The sequence below is a fragment of the Trichosurus vulpecula genome, chromosome 7 (genome assembly GCF_011100635.1).
Source record: "Trichosurus vulpecula isolate mTriVul1 chromosome 7, mTriVul1.pri, whole genome shotgun sequence".
In the NCBI taxonomy this organism is placed as follows: domain Eukaryota; kingdom Metazoa; phylum Chordata; class Mammalia; order Diprotodontia; family Phalangeridae; genus Trichosurus; species Trichosurus vulpecula.
In genome coordinates, this window is record NC_050579.1 from 160,056,396 (window position 1) to 160,080,163 (window position 23,768).

Genomic DNA, 23,768 nt, shown 5'->3' on the forward strand with positions numbered 1-23,768 from the left:
TAATGTGATATTTCACATTTTACTCTGAGCCCCAGCACCTTTCTCTTCTAGGGAAAAGTTCTCTGCCCTTTAGTTTTTCACCTTGCCTCATCGCTGGTAGCTGCAAATGAAGCCTGCCAGGCTTCCCATTTCAGTCCATCAGTGCTTCCTGTGATTCAGTCAGAGAGGTCACTGTGGAGTGACATCTCCCTCCTTCAGTGGGGCCTCTGCTCTATTTAACATGCAGCCTCCACATCACTCTTAGCCCCCATCTGTTTGAGAAACAAGAGAAAAATCCAACCTCAGCTGCTCTCACGAGGTAATGCAGAGCTGTGGCACTAAGGTAGCTAGGCCTGCACAAAACCTCTGTAACCATCCAAATCCCCCTTCTTCCCAGACAGACTCCTATCATGATCAAATTTTAAAAATCTGCCCTGCTTCCTCATTCTTCTTTTTGCCCCTACATTCTGCCAAAAAAAAAAAAACTATCCTGAATCAAACTTGCAAAGATTTCTAGATCTCACATTCAGATTTAGATAAGAACAATTCTGTGGTTTCACATCTTATTGTCAACTGGACTGTTATATCTCCCAGGAAGTTTGTGCATGAAGCAGTTTTCATAGCTGAATTATGAACCCCCAAAGAAAGGGCTTGTAATGAAAACGGCAAGACCACTGTGTTCTTTGTAATCAGTTCTTTAATACTCCACCTGCTGTACCATGGAGACATCCTGTAATTACTGGAGCGGAGAGCTGAACCTACCGAGGCAGCCCTGAAAGAATGAGCACTATGGGATGTTGGATGACAGAATCTAATATATAATGGGGGAGGGGAGGGACAGATATTTTGGAGAAGTATGACACTCGATCTGATGTATTTATGTAACCTTTTCGTGTAGAGCTAGGCTGAAGTCAAAAGGGAGATTTTTGGTTTCCTTCATTAAAAGCTTATTAAATGAAGAAATAGGACAGTCGTTTTGCCTCAGTAGATGAGGGTCAGAGAGGCGGGTCTGATCTCCTCAGGATATTAATGTCTGCCTTCAGCTGGGGGAAATGAGCCGTCACTTGAGTTAGCGGCAGCTTTATGTGCTCATCACTAGGGATTCCCATATGTCCTGGGATCTGCAGCAGTAAAAAATGGCAAAGCTCAGTTGTAGAGAGCAGAGGGCGCTCATTGGTATTCATGTCAGGTAACTCAGCTCAATCTGCCCAGAGCAAGTCTGTTTAATGTTGATCAGCTGTCCATCTGATAAACTGAATTGATATGGGCATTCCCTCCAAGGGCTGCCCTGACAATGACAGCCAGAGCATCTAGATGTCTTGTTAGTCTTTTTCTGTAGACTCAAGTATTTTTAACCCTTTTTTGAGACTACAAGACACAAAAGTAATCTAGTGACAGGGATATGGCTGCCTAGGTGAGCTCTTTCTCTGCCAGAAAAATCTTAACCTTGTTCCCCACATACCAGGCATATCTCTTGTTGATTAACCACCCATCAGAAGCAACCCCCTCCGCATAAGCAACTGATTGTCCTGCAGGGGAGCTGTGTATATTGGAGGGGTCGAACTTTTGTTAAAAAGCAATTCCAAATAGTATGTGTCTGATTGTTTTATTTTAAATATACTAGGTACTTTTAATGGTAGTGACATTTAAAGTAGCCCTGAGTGTCTTTTTTCCATTCAAGAAGGGATGAATAATGCAAGAATCTTTTTTGGTCAGCTAATTTTTACAGTAAAAAACAGTGACCCTTTGTCCCCTTTCCCCATTGTCTGCTTTTTGAGGCATTGATACCCCTGCACAAGGTATCTAACCTATTTGTAGATCAGTGCAAGGGTGTCAGTAGGAGATTCATTTACAGAATAGATCAATTCCGAACCCTCCTCTTTAGAAATAAGCATAGAGAACTTAATCTGTGAAGCTGTAATTTTGTTTCTGAATTTATCATCTATAGGTAAAAATTGTTATCTGTGTCTCTGTGTGGTGCATGTATGTGTGTAAGACTTTCTCTCCAGAAATACTTAAAAAATTTTTGTCCTTAGCTACATCTAAACTGTGTATTTGTACGACATGGCAAGATTCTAATACAGTCCCAGGTGTTTAATCTCCTTAAAATGAGACCCTCTGCTGAGCATCATTTCTCAAAGATTTCCTTTTTTTTTTTTAAATCTTCCTCTTTATTATGTACTTCAGCCTTGGAGGTCAGGTGGTGTTGTTTGTCCTTTATTCTCAAACTGGACTATGACATCAATGAGGTGATGTCATGACTTGCAAGTGAATTGGGTTTAAGTGAGGCAGGGTTGTGCAAAGTTACCAGCCTCACTCCTATGGAGCCATCTGGGTCCAGTGGTAAGATATAGGTCAGGATGACTGGAGATGGCCCCAGATGCAGTGGGAAACCCTGACCTTTTTAAGCTAAGGTCTTTCCCAGGTCTTTTCCAGGTCTCAGTGTGTCTGAGGCGATACCCATTCAGTGATTAAGGCTAGGTAAAAAATGAGGCAAAGAACAACCACTTTTATCTAGCAAAAAAAAAAAATCAATCTAGGAGGGGATGACCCTCAGGGTTTCTGGCCAGAACAGAAACAATTGCTATTCACACTCACTCTCAGCCATCTGAGCCCAAACAATGACCAAGTGAGGCTTGGATGGGACGTCGTTGACCAGTCAGTGAGAGCCAATGGGATTGGGGTTTAAGGCATGGTCCTTGCAAAAGAAATCTAGCCCATAAACCTGAAGATATTTTGTGAGTTTTCAGCCTCAACTATCACCAAAAGAGGTTCAGAGACCACGGCTGTTCCTTGATTGCATAGTAAGTATTGTTAGTGATGGAAGTGAGGTTACTATGTTTGTTGGTTTGGTTTAATGATCGATTGTTTTTGCTTTGGAACATTGTGGCCTGGGCACTGCTTAGAAATTAGCATTTCTCCCAACCGCAGATTTGCCATTTTTGTTTTCAGTGGATGAGATTTTTCTGCATTTTGGTTAGATTCACATAGTACAATATAAGTGTAATGAAGGAGGAGAATGATTTGGGAAGCTGCTGTCATTTTACACCGAAATCTGAAAGTGTAATTTTAATGGAGACAAGATGTCAACATGAATAAATTGCAAAATTAAGGAAGCTTTTTATGGTTTTATGCTCTTTTTATGGGGGGCTTAAATTGACTAGAATCTCCTGAGACCTCATTCCTATGGTATACTTATGAAAATAAAATTTTGTTATATTTGAATACAAGATTGATGCTATGAAGAAAGGTCTTCTTAGCTGACATGACTCACTGTAACCAAATATTTAATTAAAATATTTTAAATTTAGGTTAAATATATTTCTCTTATCTTTTAATAGGGAATGCTTTGGTTTGAACTACAGTGGCATTTAAAATTCTTTTTTTAAAAGCAAGTTTAGCAAACTTGTTTTATTTGTTCATCTCTACCATGCCATTCAACCCAACAGTTAATCAAGAACTTGTAGTTAAATTCTGTTTTAAATATGATTTTACAAAACCACACTATGGTTATTTATGACATGTTTATCTCCTCACAGACAGTTCTATTCAAGCTTTATTAGTTTATTACTGTTTCCCTCCTCTTCTGATACCAGATATGACACTTACCTGATACAGTAAAAAAAAAAAAAAAGTACCAGAAGACTAAATATACGTGTGTGCGTGTGTGTGTATATATATTCTACCAATTACAGATTAATTTGTGTCAATCTGTTTTTCTTTAGGAATGCAAATAGCTGAGATAAAGCTTATTAGTCATTCACACCTTAGTATAGGTTATTTTAATCAAATCCATGCCTAATTGATAGCTTTAGTGAAATGGAGTTTTAATGGGAAATAGGGAGGGAGTAGAGAGAGGGAGACAGCAGCAGCAGAGATGCTATAGAGGTCAGATTCTAATGACCTTTTTCCTCTTCTGCTTGCTAAAGCTGCTCTCCCTCTCCATATTTATCATGAATACTTCTTATTTCCTCAGCCAGATACTCTACAACCTATCTCTTAGTAATTTTGAGGACCTCTTTGTGAGGGTCAGAATGCTTTAAATATTCCGATGAGAGATGAGTGAGGGTGGTGGTAGGAAAGGAAAGCTTCAGGAAAAAGTTGGATTTGAGTTTTTCCTCGATTTGAATTCATTAAGTATTTGTTCCGTATAGATCATCTAAGGCTTTGAATTGCAATATATTGCCATTCCTACCCTTTGCTAGGAATTTTGTACACAGTCCTTCAAAAGGTATGTTGCTATATAAGTATCTCTTTCACAGTGATGCCTTATCATTTATTTTGGAAGAAATGCCATATTAAATGTCATAGGTTGGTCATATGTTATGTAAGTTATTTTATGGAAGTTAATTGTCTGGATTTTTACGTAAATGTTTTACACTACGATACATTATGAAAAGAATACTGATAAATTTTCTTGATCCCTGTCAAATTTTTGGTGGGGTAGCCAAGTCTAGTGTAATTGCCGATTTTGGAATCAGGAGAAACCTGGGTTCAAATTTTATATCTGATGTTGCTTAATAGTTATGGGACCATGGGCGAATCATTTGGCCTTTCTGATCCTCAGTTTTCTTATCTATAAACTGGGGGTGATAATACCTGTAGGACCTACTTCTCAGAGTTGTAGGAGGATTAAAAGGGACAATGTGTATAAAGCACTTTGTAGTATACAAATGCCAGCTATTATTATTAATCCTTTGTGAGGTTGCATTATCTTTACTTCATACCCCTCCCCCATAGCCCTAATAAATTTCATTAAAACAATTTACAAATAGAAATCCACAGTATCCTGCTGTCTTGGGCTACCTGATGGTTGTCAAATTACCAGCTTCTTAAATTGTAAAATTAAGAATGAGTTGAGTCAGTTAATTCTGTTATAGAATTTTACAAATTTAGCAATTTCAGTTACCAGGGTTTGACTATAAAAATATGTACTATTTATGTGTAGTCTGATTTTCAATATACACCTGAAGGCCTATGATAAATATAGAAGAGTGTTGGAAGAACTCACAGAAAACAGAGAGATCAAACACGTTATGTGAAATTGCTAAACATTGCATTATTAATCAGTGGAAGTGATTTGAGGTCCTTAAGTGCACCCCATGGAAAATTTGGGGAGAATCAATAAAGGTGATATATTGCTCCAAGTGACAGATATTTAGAGATAGGCTAATGAAAGAGATGTTATCTGATGTTATCATGTCAACTTAGAGTTCAGAACTGGACACAGTGATGGCAAGTCAGTGTAGATTTAAGGATGACGAGCTACCACATCCCTTCCCCTGTTGAAAAGTAGTTGCCAGGACCCAGGAGAACCACGTACACAACAACTACAATCATGTTTAAATGAAAACAGCAGTAAAAGACATGAGAATTCAGAGTACTGTCAGGTCTTGGTGCCAGAGAAGTGAAGATGAAATAAAATTCTCTACTCTCAATAGAGAGGGATAGACTGTAGGTGTGGATTGATGTTTATCAGTGGTTCTCAGGCCTTTTTTGCTCATAGTATTCTTTGCCTTGAGGAATCATGGCATACCTAACATTTAAAGTGACAACAAAAAATGATTCGCAGGCAAGTGGGGATCTAGAACTATTAATGGTAGCTGAGATTCTACTTCTTTCTTAGCCCACATCCCCAGCTCTGTTCTTTCTTTATTCCCCTGGGACTCACAGTGGAGGAGGTAGCAAAGAGAGTTACTGTTGTGAAGCAAAGGTAAGGAGGCAGAAAACTGAAGCTGGAGGAAGGGAAATTTGAGAGTGGGAAGAACATCAGTGGTCAGCTAGTCCTAACCATACGTGAAATAATGCCTGCTCTGAGATGCGCGTTCAGTAAAAGTCAGCTTGAAGATCTCAGAGGAGAGAGAAGCCACCACCTCTTGAATCTGCCCTTTCCAGTTTTGAGCTGCTCTCATTGGTAGGAGGTCTTGTCCTGACCTCAAGCCTATTGGCCTCTTTGAAACTTCTTGTTGTTCCTGGTTCTCCCGTGTGGAGCCAAACAGAACGAGTCTAACCACTCAACCACATGACAGTCTTCAGCTACTTAAAGACAGCTATCATGTTTCCCCTGAGCCTTTTTTTCTCCAAGCTAATAACCACGTTCAGTTCCTTTAACCTGTTCTCACATATCTTGGATTTAATGCCTTTTGACATTCTTGTTGCCCTCATCTGGATGCTATCTATTTCCTGCTTAAATTTTAATACCTGGAACCAAATACAATACTTCAGATGAGGTCTCGTAAGAGGCATGGTACATTGATTTGGATGGTCAGCTCTCTATTCTTAAAAGTTATGGCTTTCTTAATACAACCCAAGATCACATTAGCTTTTTTATTTTTAATCTGCCACATCACACACCTGACTCATATTGAGCATGCCATCTGCTAAAACCCTCAGACCTTTTTCAGAATAAGTGGTGTCTATCCATTTCTCCCTTATCTTATACTTATGAAGTTGGTCTTTTGTACCCAAGTATAAGACTTTATATTTATTCCTATTAAATTTCATCTTGTTAGATTCAGCCCAGTAATCTAGTCTGTTAAGATCCTTTTGGATCCTGACTCTGCCATGCAGTATGTTAGCTGCCTCCCTAAATTCTGTGTCATCTACAAGTTTGATGAGCATACCATCCATGCCTTTTTTTGAGTTATAGGTAGAAATGGACCCAACCACTCATCCCAAGGTACTCCATTAAAGACCTCCTGCATTTTGACCTTGAACAATTAACACTTTGGGTTGCACCATCCAACTTGTACTTAGTCCTTGTGGTTGTATTATAGCTAATAGATATCTCTCTATCTTTTCTAAGAAGTTCTATAAGAACAATATAGGATAGTTTTATGTAAAGCTTTACCCAAATCTAGGTAAACTGCATCATTTATTTCCTTCATCATTTATTTCTAGGTAAACTATCTACACCATTTATTTCCCTCATCTATGAGTTGGTAATTCTGTCAGAAAAGGAAATGAGGTTAGTCTGGCATGACTTGGTTCTTGGTGAATCAGTGCTGGTTCTTTGTAATCATTGTTTCCTTTTCTATATGTTCACCAAACATCTCTTTAATGATTGGTTGGAGAACTTTCTCAGAAATTGAAATCAAACTTACTGGTTTATATTTTCCTTGAAATTTTATTTATAGGACCATGCTACATTCACATTCATCTTCTGTTACTTGGCCTTGCTTCCATTTTCTGTATATTTCTTTTTTAAAATCAAGTTGGTTAGTAAGTTCCCTGTGAATCGACATTAGTCTCTTCAGACAGATCCCATTTCTCCTCCTCACCAGACTTCTTTTCTCTGCATGTCTGCAGAATTTCATTCTTCAACAACTCATCCCACTTAGGCCAATTTCACTTGAAGCATTAGTCCCTAGCATCCTATCTGTCCTTCATTGAACTCTTAGACGTTTGCTTGCCTGAAAACTAGATTTCCTAGATTTCCTTTCCTCTCTGTTAGGGGGCATGGCCACATCCCCCCAGGGTTCCCATCATTGCCACTTCAGCAACCAGCTCCTCCCTCTTAGTGAGAATCAGACTCAGAATAGAATTTTCCTTTGTCCGTTCCTGCACCTTTTGAAGGATTAAGTTATCACTTAGGCAAGACAAGAAGTTATTAACTGTTCTTCTTTTGACACAGAGAGAGAGAGAGAGAGAGAGAGAGAGAGAGAGAGAGAGAGAGACTCTTGCAGATGTCTGGATAATTGAAATCCTCCATCACTATTTTATCTTGCCTCTGTGCCGGGCTTGTGATGTTTCCCAAACTGTTCTTCTATTTCCTGTTTCTTCTTTCTAGGTGGTATATACTCTACAAAATCATTTCTATTTCTGCTTCCTGAGTCCAAATCAAATATTTTTTTCCACTGTCCAGTTGAGAGAATATATTACATAGGCAGGAAGAAATCATTTGTACAGGTAGGGGCTGGGGTGTCCAGTTCAGGAAACACAGCTTGTTGACTACTTTGGTTAAAATATAGTATTTGAAGGTAGGAAGATAAATTAGAGTCCCATTGTGGTCTTTAAATATCAAACTGAGAAATTTGTAATATTATATAATATAATGCTACTGAGGGCTTTTATGGAAAAGAGTCACATAGTCAGACCTATCTGTGCCTTTGGAAGATTTTTTTGACAGCTGTGTGAAGGATGGACAGGAGAAGATTAAGCTGTTTGGTAGTTATTTCCAATTAGTCCCAGTATGCTCTAGTGTCCTGATAATCCCATTTTACACTGACTACTGGAATGTAAGCCCCTTGAGTTCAGAGACTCTGATTTTTTTTTTCTTTCTATCTCCAGGACTAGCAGAAAGCTGGATACTCAATAAACACTTGAGGAATTGAATTGAGAGAAGAGCTCCTATTCACTATCCTCTCTTGTTGTTTACTCAAACATTAGTCTACACCAAGCTTTTTCCCTTTCCCTAACTTAACAGCACCCTTAGTTCAGGATTGCGTTCTCCTCTTTTTAAAAATTGAACGACAATGTCCTGCCATCTATTCAGGGAAGATTAAAAAATGTGTTTCCCATAGTAAACCTCAATGAGGAGTTGTTCAATCAAAAGTCTCATGGAAAAGACCTTTAGGAGACTAAATAATGCAACCCTTTCTTCCCCTCTCTCATGTATTTTAGGGATGAGTCACACTTATATTCCACCTTAAGTATTTTGAGAGTAAATGAATCAGAAATACAGCTTTTCCTTTTAAAAGCAAAGTTTTTAAAAATATATTATTCTATTAATTATATTTAAGTATTAGTATGTTCTTTCTATGGGCATGTTAACCATAATCTTCTGTCCATGGGTATATCACTATAATCTTTGTCTTTTTAGTAAGGAAGAAGCACCTCTTCTTTCTCTTCTTTACTTACTATTCCTAAAACCACCAGCCTAGTTCAGGCTTTTTCTAGAACTATTGCAATATCTCCCTGGTCTCTTTCCTTCTAATTTATCCTTCTTAACTCATACTAGAATATTCTTTTTAAACAATAAGTATTTAATCGAATGGTTCTCCTTCTGAAAGCCCTCTAATGACTTCCCATTGCCTGAATCTAAATTCTCTAGCCTCTCATCCAAGGACCTCAATGATCCAAACCTACTTTTCTAGTCATTCTCGATGAGAAAGTGCTCCGTGCCCTGGTCACACTGTACCACTTGTCATTCTGATCATGCCTTGAGCTTTTCCACCTTGGTACCGTTCTCCATTCTATTTCCTCCCCTTAGAATGCTCTTCCTCCCTATCTCCACCATCCTTCAAAGCCCAGGTCAATGTCTTTCAGGACCACCTTGAATGGAAGTAAGGTGTCTCTCTGTAGAGCCTGATAACAGTTCATACCATTCTTATGGTATTTGGCACATAGCTTGTTTTCCATTAGAATTGTTAGTGTTTTATGTCTTATTTACCCTGAGAAATTGTAAAGTTCTTGAGAGTAAGAATTATATTTTGTTTATCTCTGTAACAAAATGTTGCACAGAAAAGCAGCTCAGTAGACAATGTAATCGAAAGAGTAATGGACGTGTAATCGGGAGACCTCAGTTTTAATTCAGTCCCTGTCACCTCTGGGTGACTTTGGGCAAGTCGTTAATGACCCAAAACCTAAGTTTCTCTTTCTGTAAAATGGGAATACTCATGTTTGCTCCACTTGTGTAAAAAAAAATGGAGCAAAAAGCAGTTTGTAAACTAATATGCAATATTTGCATGCGGCTCTTATTTATATAGTGTCAGGTATAAGAACGATGATGACAACGATGATCATCTATTTAGCGAACAAATGAATCTGAAGTCTTGAAACCACCAGAGGATGATGGACTAGGAACAAAATGCTCGAGCATTGCTATTGTCACCTTTGTACTCTCCCTGCTGGGAGTTCTAGTAAACCACGGAGGAATATGGTGGTGGGAGGAGGGGAACAGGGGCTGCCGGCTTAAAGGACCATCCAGCAGGGCTTTGGACTCTATTAGCAGATCGTGATCTGTTGGTTGGAGACTTTTGCTTAAAAGCTACATGGAAAACGAATAATCAAAAGCATCTTTTACTGTTAACTTCTGTCTGATTTTCATGGTAGAATTATGCTCTGTTTTTTCTATCCCAAACTTCTAAAACAAGTCTCACTTTTATGTTTTAGTCAAAGAAGTCTGGCAGAGATCACAGAACTTATCCACACCGCTTTCCTTGTGCATCGTGGGATAGTAAATTTAAGTGAATTGAATTCTTCTGATGGTCCACTGAAAGACATGCAGTTTGGAAATAAAATAGCCGTCCTGAGTGGAGACTTCCTTCTGGCAAATGCCTGCACTGGGCTAGCCCAGTTGCAGAACACTAAGGTAAGGAAGAAAAAAAAAAAAGAACACACACACACACACACATACATACTCGTACCTAAAAGTAGAAATATGTGGGTCATTTTCATTCTACATATACATAACTATCGTCTAATCATTGACCAACTTGTAAAAATGGCAGTTGCCTGAATATGTGCACGTTGACTGATGGCGTAGCCTGATACTAGTAAGTAAATGCCGACTAAATGTTAGTTTTTGATGGTGCTCCAGGCTGTTAGTCAAAAATCACCATTGATTAAGACTGCCGCAGTGTCAGAAGTGATCGATCGAGTCATTGACTATGGGAAAAGAAAATATATGATGCCTTTGACATTCGATTTGCATGTATATAAAAAAGGGGACAGTAAAAGGAAGTGTCTCCCCACACACCTCAACCTAATTCCACCTTCGGCAGTGATCAGTTCCTTCCACTGAATGCCCCCTCCATGTTGTCACTTCCTAGACTTTCAGTGTAGTGAAGTCTCTTGTGTTTTACCCTCTATACTTCCATTTGCACTGTAGTTCACATGTGAGTTCCATGTTCCCAATTTCTATTCTTGCTCTTAAGACAGTTCTTTCCTTTTACTACTGCATGAATTTTTTGTTTAGAGTTCATAGGGATACTTGTGCTCTTTGGGCTCTTCATACTCAGGGTTGTGGATGTGTACCAGAGTTTGGGGGTGCGAAATGTTCTGTACTATTCTTTAACAACAACTGATGGAATGTGTGTATTTACATGAGACCTCTTCCCCCCTCCAAAAAAAAAACAAGATTTAGCATATTGCTTTTAGCAGTTTCTTCTTTTATTTACTTAATTTATTTGGATCTTTTCTTAGTGAAAGAGCTATATAAGTTTAAGGTATTAATTGTTGTTTATATTAAATAATATATAATATTGCATTATAACAAGTGGAAATTAATGGCTTGTTTTAAATCAATTTAAACCTTTGTGAGATAATATCTGATGTATTCTACTCATTCAGTTAGTTAGCACTTTGTGTTATTCACATATACTCTTCCCTCCTCAGTTGTGTAACTGTTTGAATTTATGAGAATTAAATGCTTTATTTCCATTAAAATCAAACCAGGAAGCCTCTGAAATTCATTCAGTATTTTACATTCAAGACCATTGCTGTAATGTTCCCAGAGTCCAAGACCTCCACCATCTGCTCCATTAGGCACTGGTTTTTGACATCATTTCTTGATTTAAAAAAAAAGTAATAATCTTTAACATTTCAAATCAGCAGCTCAGTGAGAAGCTTCTTGAAATCAATGATCAGCCATTTCTTTTCCTATCAGTAAACCTCTCACCTGCATGCTCCCTGCACGGGTTTTGCACTCCTAGATTTCATTTCATCAGTCTTTCTGTGAGGAGATTTTTTTTCCTCTTTAAATCATAGCATGTTTTCACTTAATTTGACAATTATGTCTTGAGCTTTTATTCTCAGCAATTCTCACTTTTCCTTATCCTAAACATGGATATTTGATTTTTAGAGTTTCTGCCTTTGTTCTTTAAGGGGTCATTGAAATCTCTGCAAGGTCAGTTTCAAAAGAAGCTTCATTGACTCATTTTGTTTAAAATACCTGTAGTACTCTGTTCAGTGTTCTGTGGTTGAGCCTCTGTAAATCTCAGCTTTTGATGTATCACTGTTTTAACCACAGTAGATGACTTCTAAATGATGTGAATCGTCTTTGAAAGTGAAAGGATCGTAGGTTGATACTAGTGTGCTTAGCATCCAGAGAAACGTATTTGAAGAATGTCTTCCATGTGTTGAAAAGGTTCCTTTCATTCAAGGACTTATAGTTCCCAAAAGAATAGTTTTCATACAAATCGAAGTTATGCCTCAGAAATAGAATAATTTATTAATCTCTCAGGTATGTGGCCAGCAAAAAACAAAACAAACTTAGAAAACAGGGAGGGAACCCTCAGTACCACCTCTTAAGAAGTTTATAAATTTTTAAATCGTTACTGTTTTTACATCGCTTTCATTTCCCAGCATATCCATTCCTCTACCTTACCTAGAGATCCAGTCTTTCCAACAAAGAATAAAAAAGAAAGAGAAGGAAGAGCTGTTCAGTAAAACTAACCAACACGTCAACCAAATTAAACATTATATTCAATGTTGCCCATCCATAGTTTCCTCCCTCCCCCATGTACATGTATTTCTTCAAAGAAGGGAGGGAGGATTATTCTTATATTCTTAAATGCGAGGCTTGGTCAATATAAATACACAGCCTTCAGTTTTGACTCATTAAGTTTCCGTTTACCTTATAATCATTGTTTTCATGCTTCTGCTTGCTTCACTTTGCATCAGCTAATCAAAGTCTACCCACGCTTCTCTGTAATTCATCTTTTCCTACAACACAGTAATGTTTCATTGAAATCATTCATGTAGCACGGTTTGTTTAGCCATTCCCCCACCAATGGACATTTACTTTGTTTCTAGTTCTTTTCTACTACAAAAAGGGTTTCCAAAAATACTTTGGGATGGATAGATAGATAGATAGATAGAAAGAAAGAAAGAAAGAAAGAAAGAAAGAAAGAAAGAAAGAAAGAAAGAAAGAAAGAAATATGTGTGTGTGTATGAATTTTTTTTAATCTTTGACATTCTTGGGATGTGTGCCTAGCAGTGAGATCTTTAGGTCAAAAGATTTAGGCATTTTAGTCACTTTTTTTGCATAATTTCAAGTTGCTTTTCAGAATAGTTGGACCAATTCATAGCCCTAGCAACAGAGTATTAGTGTGTCTTAACTAATACATTCTTCATATGTTTTTGTCACCTGTCAGCTTGCTGGTTGTGAAATGAAAGCTTAGAGTTGCTTTGATTTGCTTTTCTCGTAATCATCACTGATTTGGAACATTCTTTCATTTTAATAGTTTGTAATTTTTCATTTGAGAACTGTTGCTAATCTGACAATTTATCTACTAGGTAATGGTTCTGGTCTTTTATAATTGTGTTAGTTACATTTATGTCTTGGATAGCTGACATTTAAAAGAGATATAGTTAAGACAAAGACTTTTTTTCCTATTTGACAGCTTCCTTTCTTATTATAGTTGTCTTGATTTTGTATATGTAAATGCTTTTCTACTTCACACGATAAAAAAAAAATACCCATTTTGTCCTTTGGGATCACCACTGTTCCTCCTTTGGTTAAGAATTCTCACCAAACCATAGATATCAAAATTGCCTGATTGGGTACTCTGATTTTTTGTATGGAGTGACCCTTGATATTCAGGTCACATATACGTTTTGAATTTGCTGTACTAATATTAGTCTAACACAAATTTCTTCCAAACTGCCTTCTATTTTTCAACTAGTTCTTGTCAAATATGGTTATCTTCCTTAAGTCATTTATTATCTGGGTTTATTGAACACTTGGTTGAGTTTAGCTTGTTCCTAATTCTTCCTTATCTCATCTGTTCCACTGATTTACTTTTCCATTATTGCTGTACTAAAGCTATTGTTTCCATGTTTATTTATTATTTTCTAGGGATTTTTTAAAGGACTTCATAGGTGATTTTGATGTTATATTTTATTTTGACAACACTGATTCTTCTTATCTAAACATCTGTTCTACATTATATTATCTTCAATTTTTAGCCAATGATGTTGGATTTCTTTTTTTATAAAGTAAGTTCTCAGGTATTAAGAATGTAAATATAGAGGGTTTTTGTTGAAGTCTAGAGGAACTGGATTCAAATCCAATTTGAACTCTGGACAAGTCATTTATCTTCTCACAGTACCCCCAGTCAACTCTCTTAATCTTTAAATTGCAGAAGAGTTCCTTATTGGCATTGATAAGAGAAACTTTGGTTCCTGGGAGCTCAGGTCATCAGTAAAATCACAGGTCAGAAGAACCAAAACAAGCCCAAATTGTTTTATTTACAGTAACTAAACGTGATTTTTATAAACTTAAATCCATTCTAACAAACCGATTTCATTGTGCAACTAGACTCTTGTCTGAGATTCTGTATGGTTTATTTATCTCTCTACTTCTCTTGGGGCAGACAATTAGATGAAGGATTCCGCAGTCATAATGAAATGCAGAGCTATTTTATAATTGCCATGGGTAAAATTAGCAAAGTCAATTATTTTCCCTTAGGCCTTTCCCTGAAGATATTAGAGGTCTGCAAGGTAATTGCCTTAGGTAACACTTAGATTTTTTAAATAACACTAAGTATAGAAATTGTTATATTAATCCTCTGGTAATTTTCTTCTTGCTACAGCTGTATACTGTTTCAGTAGTGACATGAGCACAAATGAGATTTATGATTCATGAGGAAAAAGCTCACAATTGATTTAAAAATATTAATGCTGAGGTTCATTCATGTTTTCAATTATGATCGAGTTGAGGGTAATTTTTTATTTTAGTTCTATGAGGACCTTCAGATAAAGATATCTCAGAATATCAGTTCTGAAGCCATAAATTACCTGACCCCATTGAGGTTAGTTGCTATGTTGTATTCATGTAAAGCATCACTGTCTGTTGTAATGAAGGGGCTATTGCAGCCTGAAATCTTAGTACTTGAACATCAGCCTATCAAAGAGACACACTAAATGATTGGGGAAAATATTACAAAATAGAAAGGGCAGCAATTTTCTAAAACCAATTCACTATTGCAGGTTCTCTTTAGACTCTGTTTATTTGTAGACTAGATTCATATTTTAAGATTAGGCTACAATGCAAGTTTGACTCCTTAGAGTCAAACTACTGTTTGACATGTCATTCAGTTATTTTTCAGTTGTGTCTGACTCTTCATGACCGCATGTGGGGTTTTCTTGGTGGAGATACTGGAGTGTTTTGCCTTTTCCTTCTCCGGCTCATTTTACAGATGAGGAAACTGAGGCAAACAGGGTTAAGTGACTTGCCCAGGGTCGCACAGCTCTTAAGTGTCTGAGGCCAAATTTGAACTTGGGAAGATGGAGTCTTTCTGACCACAGGCCTGGCCCTCTATCCACTTCACTACCTAGCTGCCCCAACTATTTGACACACCTTTTTTAAAAAAAATCATTTTGTCAATATTTATTAACTAGTGATATAGGCCAATATATTTAAAGATCTGACTCCTACCATATTACTTTTGGTAGGATGTGAATGTCTCTTTTTGTGGAGTAGCCTAATTTCCATATATTAAACTGGGGAAATGAAATTTTTTACTGTGATTGAACCAGGGTTTTTGTCTCCCACAGCCCAGAACACTACCATGAGGTCACACCTGAATACTGTTTTATTAAGCATTAGTGATTTACATTTATAAATAACCAGTGGCAACAGATGTACTCCTTACATAGCTGATGTATTTCCTTATGTTAACTTTGTTTTCCTAAAGGCATAAATATGTTGTTTACAAGAAAGACTTTTGTTTGTATAAACATTCCCAATTTATGCATATAAATCTACTCTTCTCCCACCAAATCTAACATACATTTTATTAAAGAATCTCTATTGCTGATTTGCTGTTTATCTTGTCTAGGATGTTAAATTATAGTTTTGAGTTGATGTTACAAGCACAATAATCTAAAAAAAGAGCTATATTGAAATAAAATATATACTTTTATGTGACAGGGTATTTCTTGTAATGTCAGGGCTGTAAGATTTAGTTTTATTTACAGAAATTATTGAATTAATAGCTCTTTAGCATCTTTAACAAACCTAGTACAACTTAAGATCCATGTTCTTTCTGCATGATAACCTACTGGAATGTAGTTTTTCATAGGAAGGATGAGTGTGTTCAAAAGGTAGGATGTCTTTCAGTATGTTCACAAGGGAGATGTTACATTTACTCTTTATCTTCATAAACATATTTAGCATATAAACATTTTTACATAGATACATGAAGCCAGTGAAACACTGGGCTTGTTTTAAGAACTTCCTTTCTACCTTGACGTATTTCTGATGCTTTAGATTTTTGTATAAATCTATATCACCAGCTCCTAACATAGAGCCTTGGTTTTAATAAGTGCTGATTGATTGATTCAGAAAAAAAAAAATCTAGTGCTTTTCCAAGTTGTTATGTAAATTTTATTACCCTTGCCTCTGAAGTTAGAGTGGTTAATAGGGAAGGTGTGTACTAGTTAGTCAACACGCATTACCTTGGTACCCACCATGTTCAGTGCACTTTGTTAGAGGTTCCATAAATTGCTATATATTACATGAGTGGGGGGACAAATCACTTCTAGCTGGTGGGGAAAGAAAGATGAGGGAAGGTTTCGTGTGTGATATAATATTGAATAGAGCCTTAATAATGGCTAAGATGTCAGTAAAAGAAGAGTATGGAGTTGGGGAGACACAAGACATTCCAGATATAGAGAGCATCTTCAGTAGATAGAGTGGTGGCGGTGGTAGATACTGTGTGCATGGTCAGATAAAACTCTTGAGTGTTTACAGATATCTTCCAGGACACTATGGATCATCATCCACATCATACCTCTTAACTGTGCATGTACCCTAGGGTTATGTCCTAGACATTCTTGTCTTCTCCCTCAATATTCTTTCTTGTTAACCTCATCAGCTTCCATAGATTTAATTATCTCTGTGTAGATGACTCCCAAATCTACACAAACAGTTTCATTCTCTCTGAATTTCAGTCCTTTATCACTCATTTGACTATTGGACATTTTAAACTGGATACCCCAGGGACATCTTATACTTCAGTCCAAAACTGAACTTAATATCTTTTCCTCTAAACCCTCCCCCTTTCAATTTTCCCAATTTAAAGTGAAAGCATCACCACCAATGTTCATAATCTCAACATTGTCCTGGACTCATTGCTCTCCTTAAACACACATCAGTTACCACACCTTGCCTTTCTACCTTCACAGCATTTCTAGCATCTAGATATCTTGGGGCTTGAGGGCTAGATTTTTTTTTCCTACTTATTTATTCTATCGTTTTTCCAAAAAAAAAAAAATGGGACAGTTAACAATTTTGTTTCATATAGTTTTTGTTTATGATTTCTTAAAATATTATTCTAGAAAACTAGGCTGTGATAAAGCCCATTGGGATTCAAATGGAGCTACTTGACTATGCCTTTAAACCCAAATCACTCTGGCTCTCACTGATTGGCCAATAATTTAAGTCCCAGCCCAAGCCTCACTTGCTCATTGTTTGAGTTTTGATGTCTCTGAGTGTAAGTAGTAGTTGTTTTTGTTCTGGCCAGAAACTGAGGGTCTCCCCTTCCCAGAATGATTCTTTCATAAAGGCAAACTAGGCTGTCTTTTGCTTCCATTCTTACCAAGCCTTTAATTACTGAAAGGGTGTTGCCTCAGACAAACTGAGACCTGGGAAAGACCTTAGCTTTAAAAGGCCAAGGTCTCCCATTGCGTTGTCCTGATCTATGTCTGTGCCACTGGACTCGAGTGACTCTGCAGGAGAGAGTTAGGCTGGTGACTGGCGCAGCTCTGCCTCACTTAAATCCAGTTCACTTGCAAGTCAAGACATCACTTTTCTGATGTCATTGGTGCCCTTTGAGAACAAAGGACAAACAACAAACAGCACCTGACCCCTTCACTCCACTCACACCTATCACCTTAGTCCAAGCCTTAGTCGTCACCTTTCACCTAGAAAATTGCAACAGCCTCCTAATTGTCCTCTCTGCTTCAAGTCTCTCGTCACTCCACTGCCAAAGTAATTTTCCCTAAACGTAGATCTATGTGATTCTCCTAGTGAACCTATTCCAGCGGCTTACCCCTCAACTAGAATATAAACCCCTCTGGTTAGTTTTTAAAGCCCTTCACAACCTGGCCCCAACTTACCTTTCCAGCCTCGTTGTAAATTATTCCCCCCTCATCCCAACTCTGTGATTCAGACAATGTGACTTTCTCTCATTTCCCAACTCATGACGCTCTGTCTTCCATCTCAACACCTTTGCATTGGCATCCCCCATGCCTGAAATATACTGTTTCTTTACCTCTACCACGTAGAGTCCTTGTCTTCCTGTGAGACACAGTCCAAGCACCATCTTTCTACATGAAGACTTTCTTGGTATCCCCAGCTACTAGTGCTCTCCCTCCCAATCTACCACGTAGTTAACTACTTTTTGCATATATATATATATATATATATTATATGAGCGTATTATATGTGTTATTATTTGTGTTGTTTCCCCCATTAGAATTAAATTTATTGGGAGTAGGAATTATTTTATTTCTTGTATTTTTCTATCCTTTACAGCATCTGGCACGCTTAGATATTTCATAGTTGTTGAGCCATTGGAAAAGTGTGAAATGTATTCAAAGAATGCTGGCCAAGAGGCCAACATCAGGTTGGTAAAAAACCCAAATTGTCTCCTGAAGGGAACCTACTTTAAATCTTGGGATATGATAATAGTTAGATGGATTTAGAACTTGCTGGAAACTGAACTCAAAGAGTGGTAATCTTGGAAAGAAGATGTCTTTAGTGGAGTGTCCCCAGAGATCCTTGGCCCTAGGCCATTAAACATTTTTACCAGTGAGAAGGATGAAGGTGTAGGTATATCGCCTATCAGATTCACTGGTGACACACTACCCAAAAAGATTTAAACAGTTTAAATAATGTCAAATCTAATAAGATGAAATTTAATGAGATAAAATGTAAAGTCATGTAGAGTTTGCAGTCCATTAAAATCATGATTTCATATTTTTGAAGTTAATTTTTACATGCTTATCAGCCTTATATGTAACATATAAGCTAGGAGGATAGCTAACATGTTGGATGACACAAGATCCAAAAAAGACCTTGACCAACTAGGACAGTGAGATAAACCTGTGAAGATTAAATTTAAATGAGATGAATGTAAAGTCTTACAATGGAGCTCAAGGTTGAATTTAATTGAGATAAATGTAAAGTCTTACAATTGAGCTCAAAAAATAAACTTCAAAAGTATAGTATGGTGGAGATACGGCTGAAAAGCAGTCCATTTAAAAAGAGTGGAGTTTTTAGTAGACTGAAAGCTCAGTGTTGTGGAAAATATTATACTATTTTATATCATTTTTGTAATTTCAATAAGACTCAGGGCCTGAACTACTTAACCAGAAGAAAAGCCTGATCCTAACAGTCTCTTTGTTCTCTGAGTAAGCTCAGAGATATCTCTATCTTATGTCAACAAATCCAGATGGAGCATTCCTTGCTCTGTCCATGGCCGTTAAGGGTGAAAACCTTGACCCCAGACACTATCTTGAATTATGTGACTTTTCCTTATCTTAATATTTTATGGGCATATACTATGTTGTGGAATGTTAATGGCAAATTAAACACAGAGATCCTGGGGTTGTAATTCCAATTGACACTTTGTCAACTATCTAATTTGTTGTATTTACAATCTATTCCATTAAGGAAAATCCTCTTCTTGTATCATGGTTAAACATACATGGGGGTCATAAAAATGAGGTCATACAGGCTTGCTAGCTCTGCTAAAATAACGAATATAAGTTTTCTCATTGCTTTGTTCAGGCAGCCAGAGTTTATACTCTGACGCCTTGTACATACAAGTAAGCTAGCTCCACTATGCTTTAAGGGAAAATAATAAACAACATGGATTTTTCTATCACTTAGCTCTGTTGTTTCCTTCAACCAAATTTTCAGGTTTAACAGTTTGAGTCAACATGTACATACCAGCCAAAATAGCAAATGTGATCATAAGCTCCATTGAGGGGTGGGTGTAGTATACAGAACACAAAAGCTGATTAGCCCTCCCGTCTGGGAATATTTTGTTCAGTTCTGAGCAACACGTTTTAGGAATGGCATTGAGAAAATAGAGGTGCTGTGGAACCTGGAGATCATGGATCATGCCACGTGAAGAAATGGGAATGTTTAGAAGTAAGATGTACATTATCCAGTATAATACTGTAGGTAGAATCCTAGATTTGGAGTTAGTAAGGCCTGAGTTCAAATCTTACCTCTAACACTAGCCGTGTGACCATGACTAAATTATTCAATCTTTTTGAGTTTCAATTTCCTTATCTCAGAAACAGGGATAATAATACTTGTCCATACCTATTTCATGGAGTTGTTAGGATCAAATGATATGATGCTTGTAAAGAGAAAACTTGAAAGCACTATGTCAATACTAGTTATTACTATCATGACAGCTGTCTTCAAGTATTTGAAAGGGTATCATGTGGAAAAGGGATCAGATTTATTCTACTTAGTCCCAGGGACAGAACTAAGAGAAGTGGCTAGAAGTTCCAGAAATGCTAGTTTATGCACAGTATAAAGATCTTTAAGGTGAAATGGGCCACCCCAGGAAGCAGTAGATTCTGCCTCCCTAGAGATCTTCCACTGAAGGCTAGGTGACCCTCCTGACAACGATTCTATGAAGGCTGGTAGCATTTGAGACACCCAAATAGCCCTTGGATAGGCTGTTGTCTCATATTAATGCTTTTGAGTGAAAGATACATATCTTCTAATTATTTCTTCTTAGTGCAGTTATTCAGTGACTTACAGGACTTCAAGAGAAAATTCCGTAATTATTATTATAATTGACCTTTAAGTACAATAAATTTACCAACCCAGATTTTTTATAGGTCTCTTTGCTCTCTCTCCCACTACCCCTTCCCGCCCGGTTCCAGACACACACACACACACACACACACACGCACACACGCGCACACGCACACACGGACGCTCTCCCTCTCTCTCTCTCTCTCTCTCTGTCTGTCTGTCTCTGACATTCTCTCTTGGATACATACTCCAAGAGTCAAACAAGTTAAATCATGATTTGCATTCTTCACTAGCATAAATTTTTTAAGTCATTGAACCTTAGAGTTGGAAGGGACCTCAGAGGTGACCTAATTTAACCCTTACCTGAAGCATTAATCCATCCCTGTAGCTACATCTCCTGATAGGTGGCCATCCAGCCTTTGTATGAGAAATTTGTAGTGCTGGGAACTCAAAATTTTATGAAGCAGTTCATTTTGGAACAGTTCTAATTTTTAATGAGTTGAATTCTGCCTCCCTATAACGTTCACTCCCTGGTTAAATGTTTTTCTTCTGATGGGAAGGAGGGAAGCCTTATCCTTCTTCTGTATATCCGTTGAATATTTGAAGAAAGCAGTCATGTTCTATTCTCCTCCCCCCATCTTTTCTCCTCCTATGTAATCATCCCTTTTCTTTTTGTCCTCTGTTCTCTTTGTGAACCAATCCTAATCATGATATATAAGGGGAAAAATTCAGGTAATAATATATCCATTACAAGAAAGACCATTAGTGTGGAAGTGAAATTAAACTAACCTGCAAAGGCCTTAGAAGTACTCAGATTTGCCCTTCATTATTTCCACAAGTCTTTATCTTCCTTTTTTACTTCTTTAAAAATTACTTTTCAAGTGCTAGCATTCAAAATAAAGTTTTAAGTGGTACTTATTCAGTTTTGCTTGATTTAATTACTAGTGTTGCAGGAAAGTATTACTTTCTCCTATTTTTCATTTCAATCTACAGTGTGTCAACAACATTACGGACTAAATCAGCTTTTGGGTGGCAGCTGTGGTAGACTGGCAGAGTAGAAGGAGCATAGACACACCACCTTTGTGACCTTGGGCAAGTCACTTCAACGTTTTTAAACCTTATATTTTTCATTTATAAAATGTAGCTAATAATACTTGACTAACTCACAAGGCTATTCTGAGGATCTAGTGAGATGTTTACAACTTCCTTTCAGAAAATATGTTTTGAGTGCTGGACTATCAAGGCATAAGTGAATTGTTTTTTTGTATAATGTACTTGTAAGTTGTGGGACTGCTAGTATAAGACCAATACCTAATTGGAATAACCACAAACAAAAAACACTTTACCACCTCTGGAAAAAAATCCACATGGACACATTTCATTAGTAGTGATGCACAGCCCAGTTGGGTTGATCTAGTTAACGCTTTGGCATTTCCATCATTTTCTTCAATCTTCAGAGTTGTAAACACTCAACTAAAAAATTCACCCCAGGCCAAAGTTGGCTTATAAGGTCTTAGCCCTGGAGCAAATTTTATTTATTTAGCAATAGTGATTGGAGGGATGCCCTTTCCTGGCAGCTAATGACCAACTGGAGGACTTGTGTGCCCTAGGCAAAGCTAAAGGCCATTAGCCCAACAGGTCATTAAGTGACAAATGCCTGACCCGGAGGTCATTTCTGATATTATAAACTGTGAAAACATTGAAGTGTATATGTGAGGAAGGAGGGCTGGGCCGAAGAAAAGTTCCTCTTTTAAAATAAAAGAAAATTGCATGAACCTGCTTCTGTTGCCATTCGCATGGTTTAATTCTGTTTATTCTATGTCCAGTCTTGTAGACTATAAGCAGATCAGCCAGGAACACTCAAATGACTTCACTGTTATTTTGCTATCTTAACGATGACATCCCTGAATGCTACTATCCCAGCATCTTCTTGATTGTCTCATTACAAAGTTTTTATAATTTCATTCATACTGCATTGACTATGTTGGTGATACTTTTTAGCATATTTTTATTCTAAGCAAAAAAAAAAAGTTTTTCCATATACATAGCCAAACACAAAAAGAGGATTTTATATGAAATCATGAATCTCCATTGCATACTACTTGCTTAAGTATATAATAAATTCTGCTTGTTATTTTCAAAACTGTCCTGCCTGTCTGTGCTTCCTTCAAAATTTCTTTCTCTTCTCTTCTGTGGGTTTTTTAAATGTTATAATGACTCTCTTTTTTGCATCATTATTGCTACTTGCTCTCCCCTGATTAAAGAGAAAAAGAAAGAAGAAGAAAAATTATTTTAAGAAATAATCGTAGTCAAATAACACCAACCTATACAGTGGTCAGTCTTCAAAATTGTATGTCTCTGCTCCTTGTGCCCATCATCTCTCTGTCAAGAGTTGGATAACATGCCTCCTCATAGATCCTCTGGAGACATGGTTGGTCAGTGTTTTTAAGTCTTTAATATAGCTTTTCTTCAGTGTCGCTCTGCAACAGTTCATACTACCTCATAATCTCTGAAATTGTCTCTTTTGTAGTTTTTTTTATGAAGCAATAATATTCCATCATATTCATATACAGTTTGTTCAGCCAGTTCTTATTTGTCAAAGAGGGACCCCCTTTTAATTTCCCCTTTAGCATGAGGAGCTTTGCTTCACTTATAACTATTTTCTCCCCAGTATCATCTTCCCTCTAAACATCCCCTCCATATCCCCACTTGTTTCTTTGTTGAGTTTGATGTATTTCTACACCAAACTCTGTGTGAGTACAATCCCCCTTTGTTTCAGATTAAAGTGAGGTTCTCTGATTCCCACTTCCCCCCTCCTCCATGTTTGTATATTCTTATACACTCCAATTATAAGAAATAGCAAATTTTACTCCCTCTTTCCTCCTTTCTGTACTAAAATATTCCTGATTTTACCCTCTCTTCTATTTTCCCTCTTAAAACCCTCAGAAAGGAATCAATCAGTCCCCACCCCCCACAAAAAATTGTTTGTTTGTTTTTTAATTTGGCTCTGAATGGATACTTGACTCTTCTTCCCCAATTAGAATGTTAGCCCTATATC

General features: G+C 37.2%; 1 protein-coding gene across 1 annotated transcript in view; it reads left to right on the top strand.

Moving 5' to 3' along the window:
* PDSS2 (decaprenyl diphosphate synthase subunit 2) overlaps positions 1 to 23,768 on the top strand; it is a 287,396-nt gene that overhangs the window by 165,378 nt on the left and 98,250 nt on the right. The window contains exon 3 of the mRNA XM_036767627.1: positions 10,093 to 10,291. Coding sequence (XP_036623522.1) covers positions 10,093 to 10,291 — 199 coding nt within the window. The remainder of the gene's footprint in view (positions 1 to 10,092; positions 10,292 to 23,768) is intronic.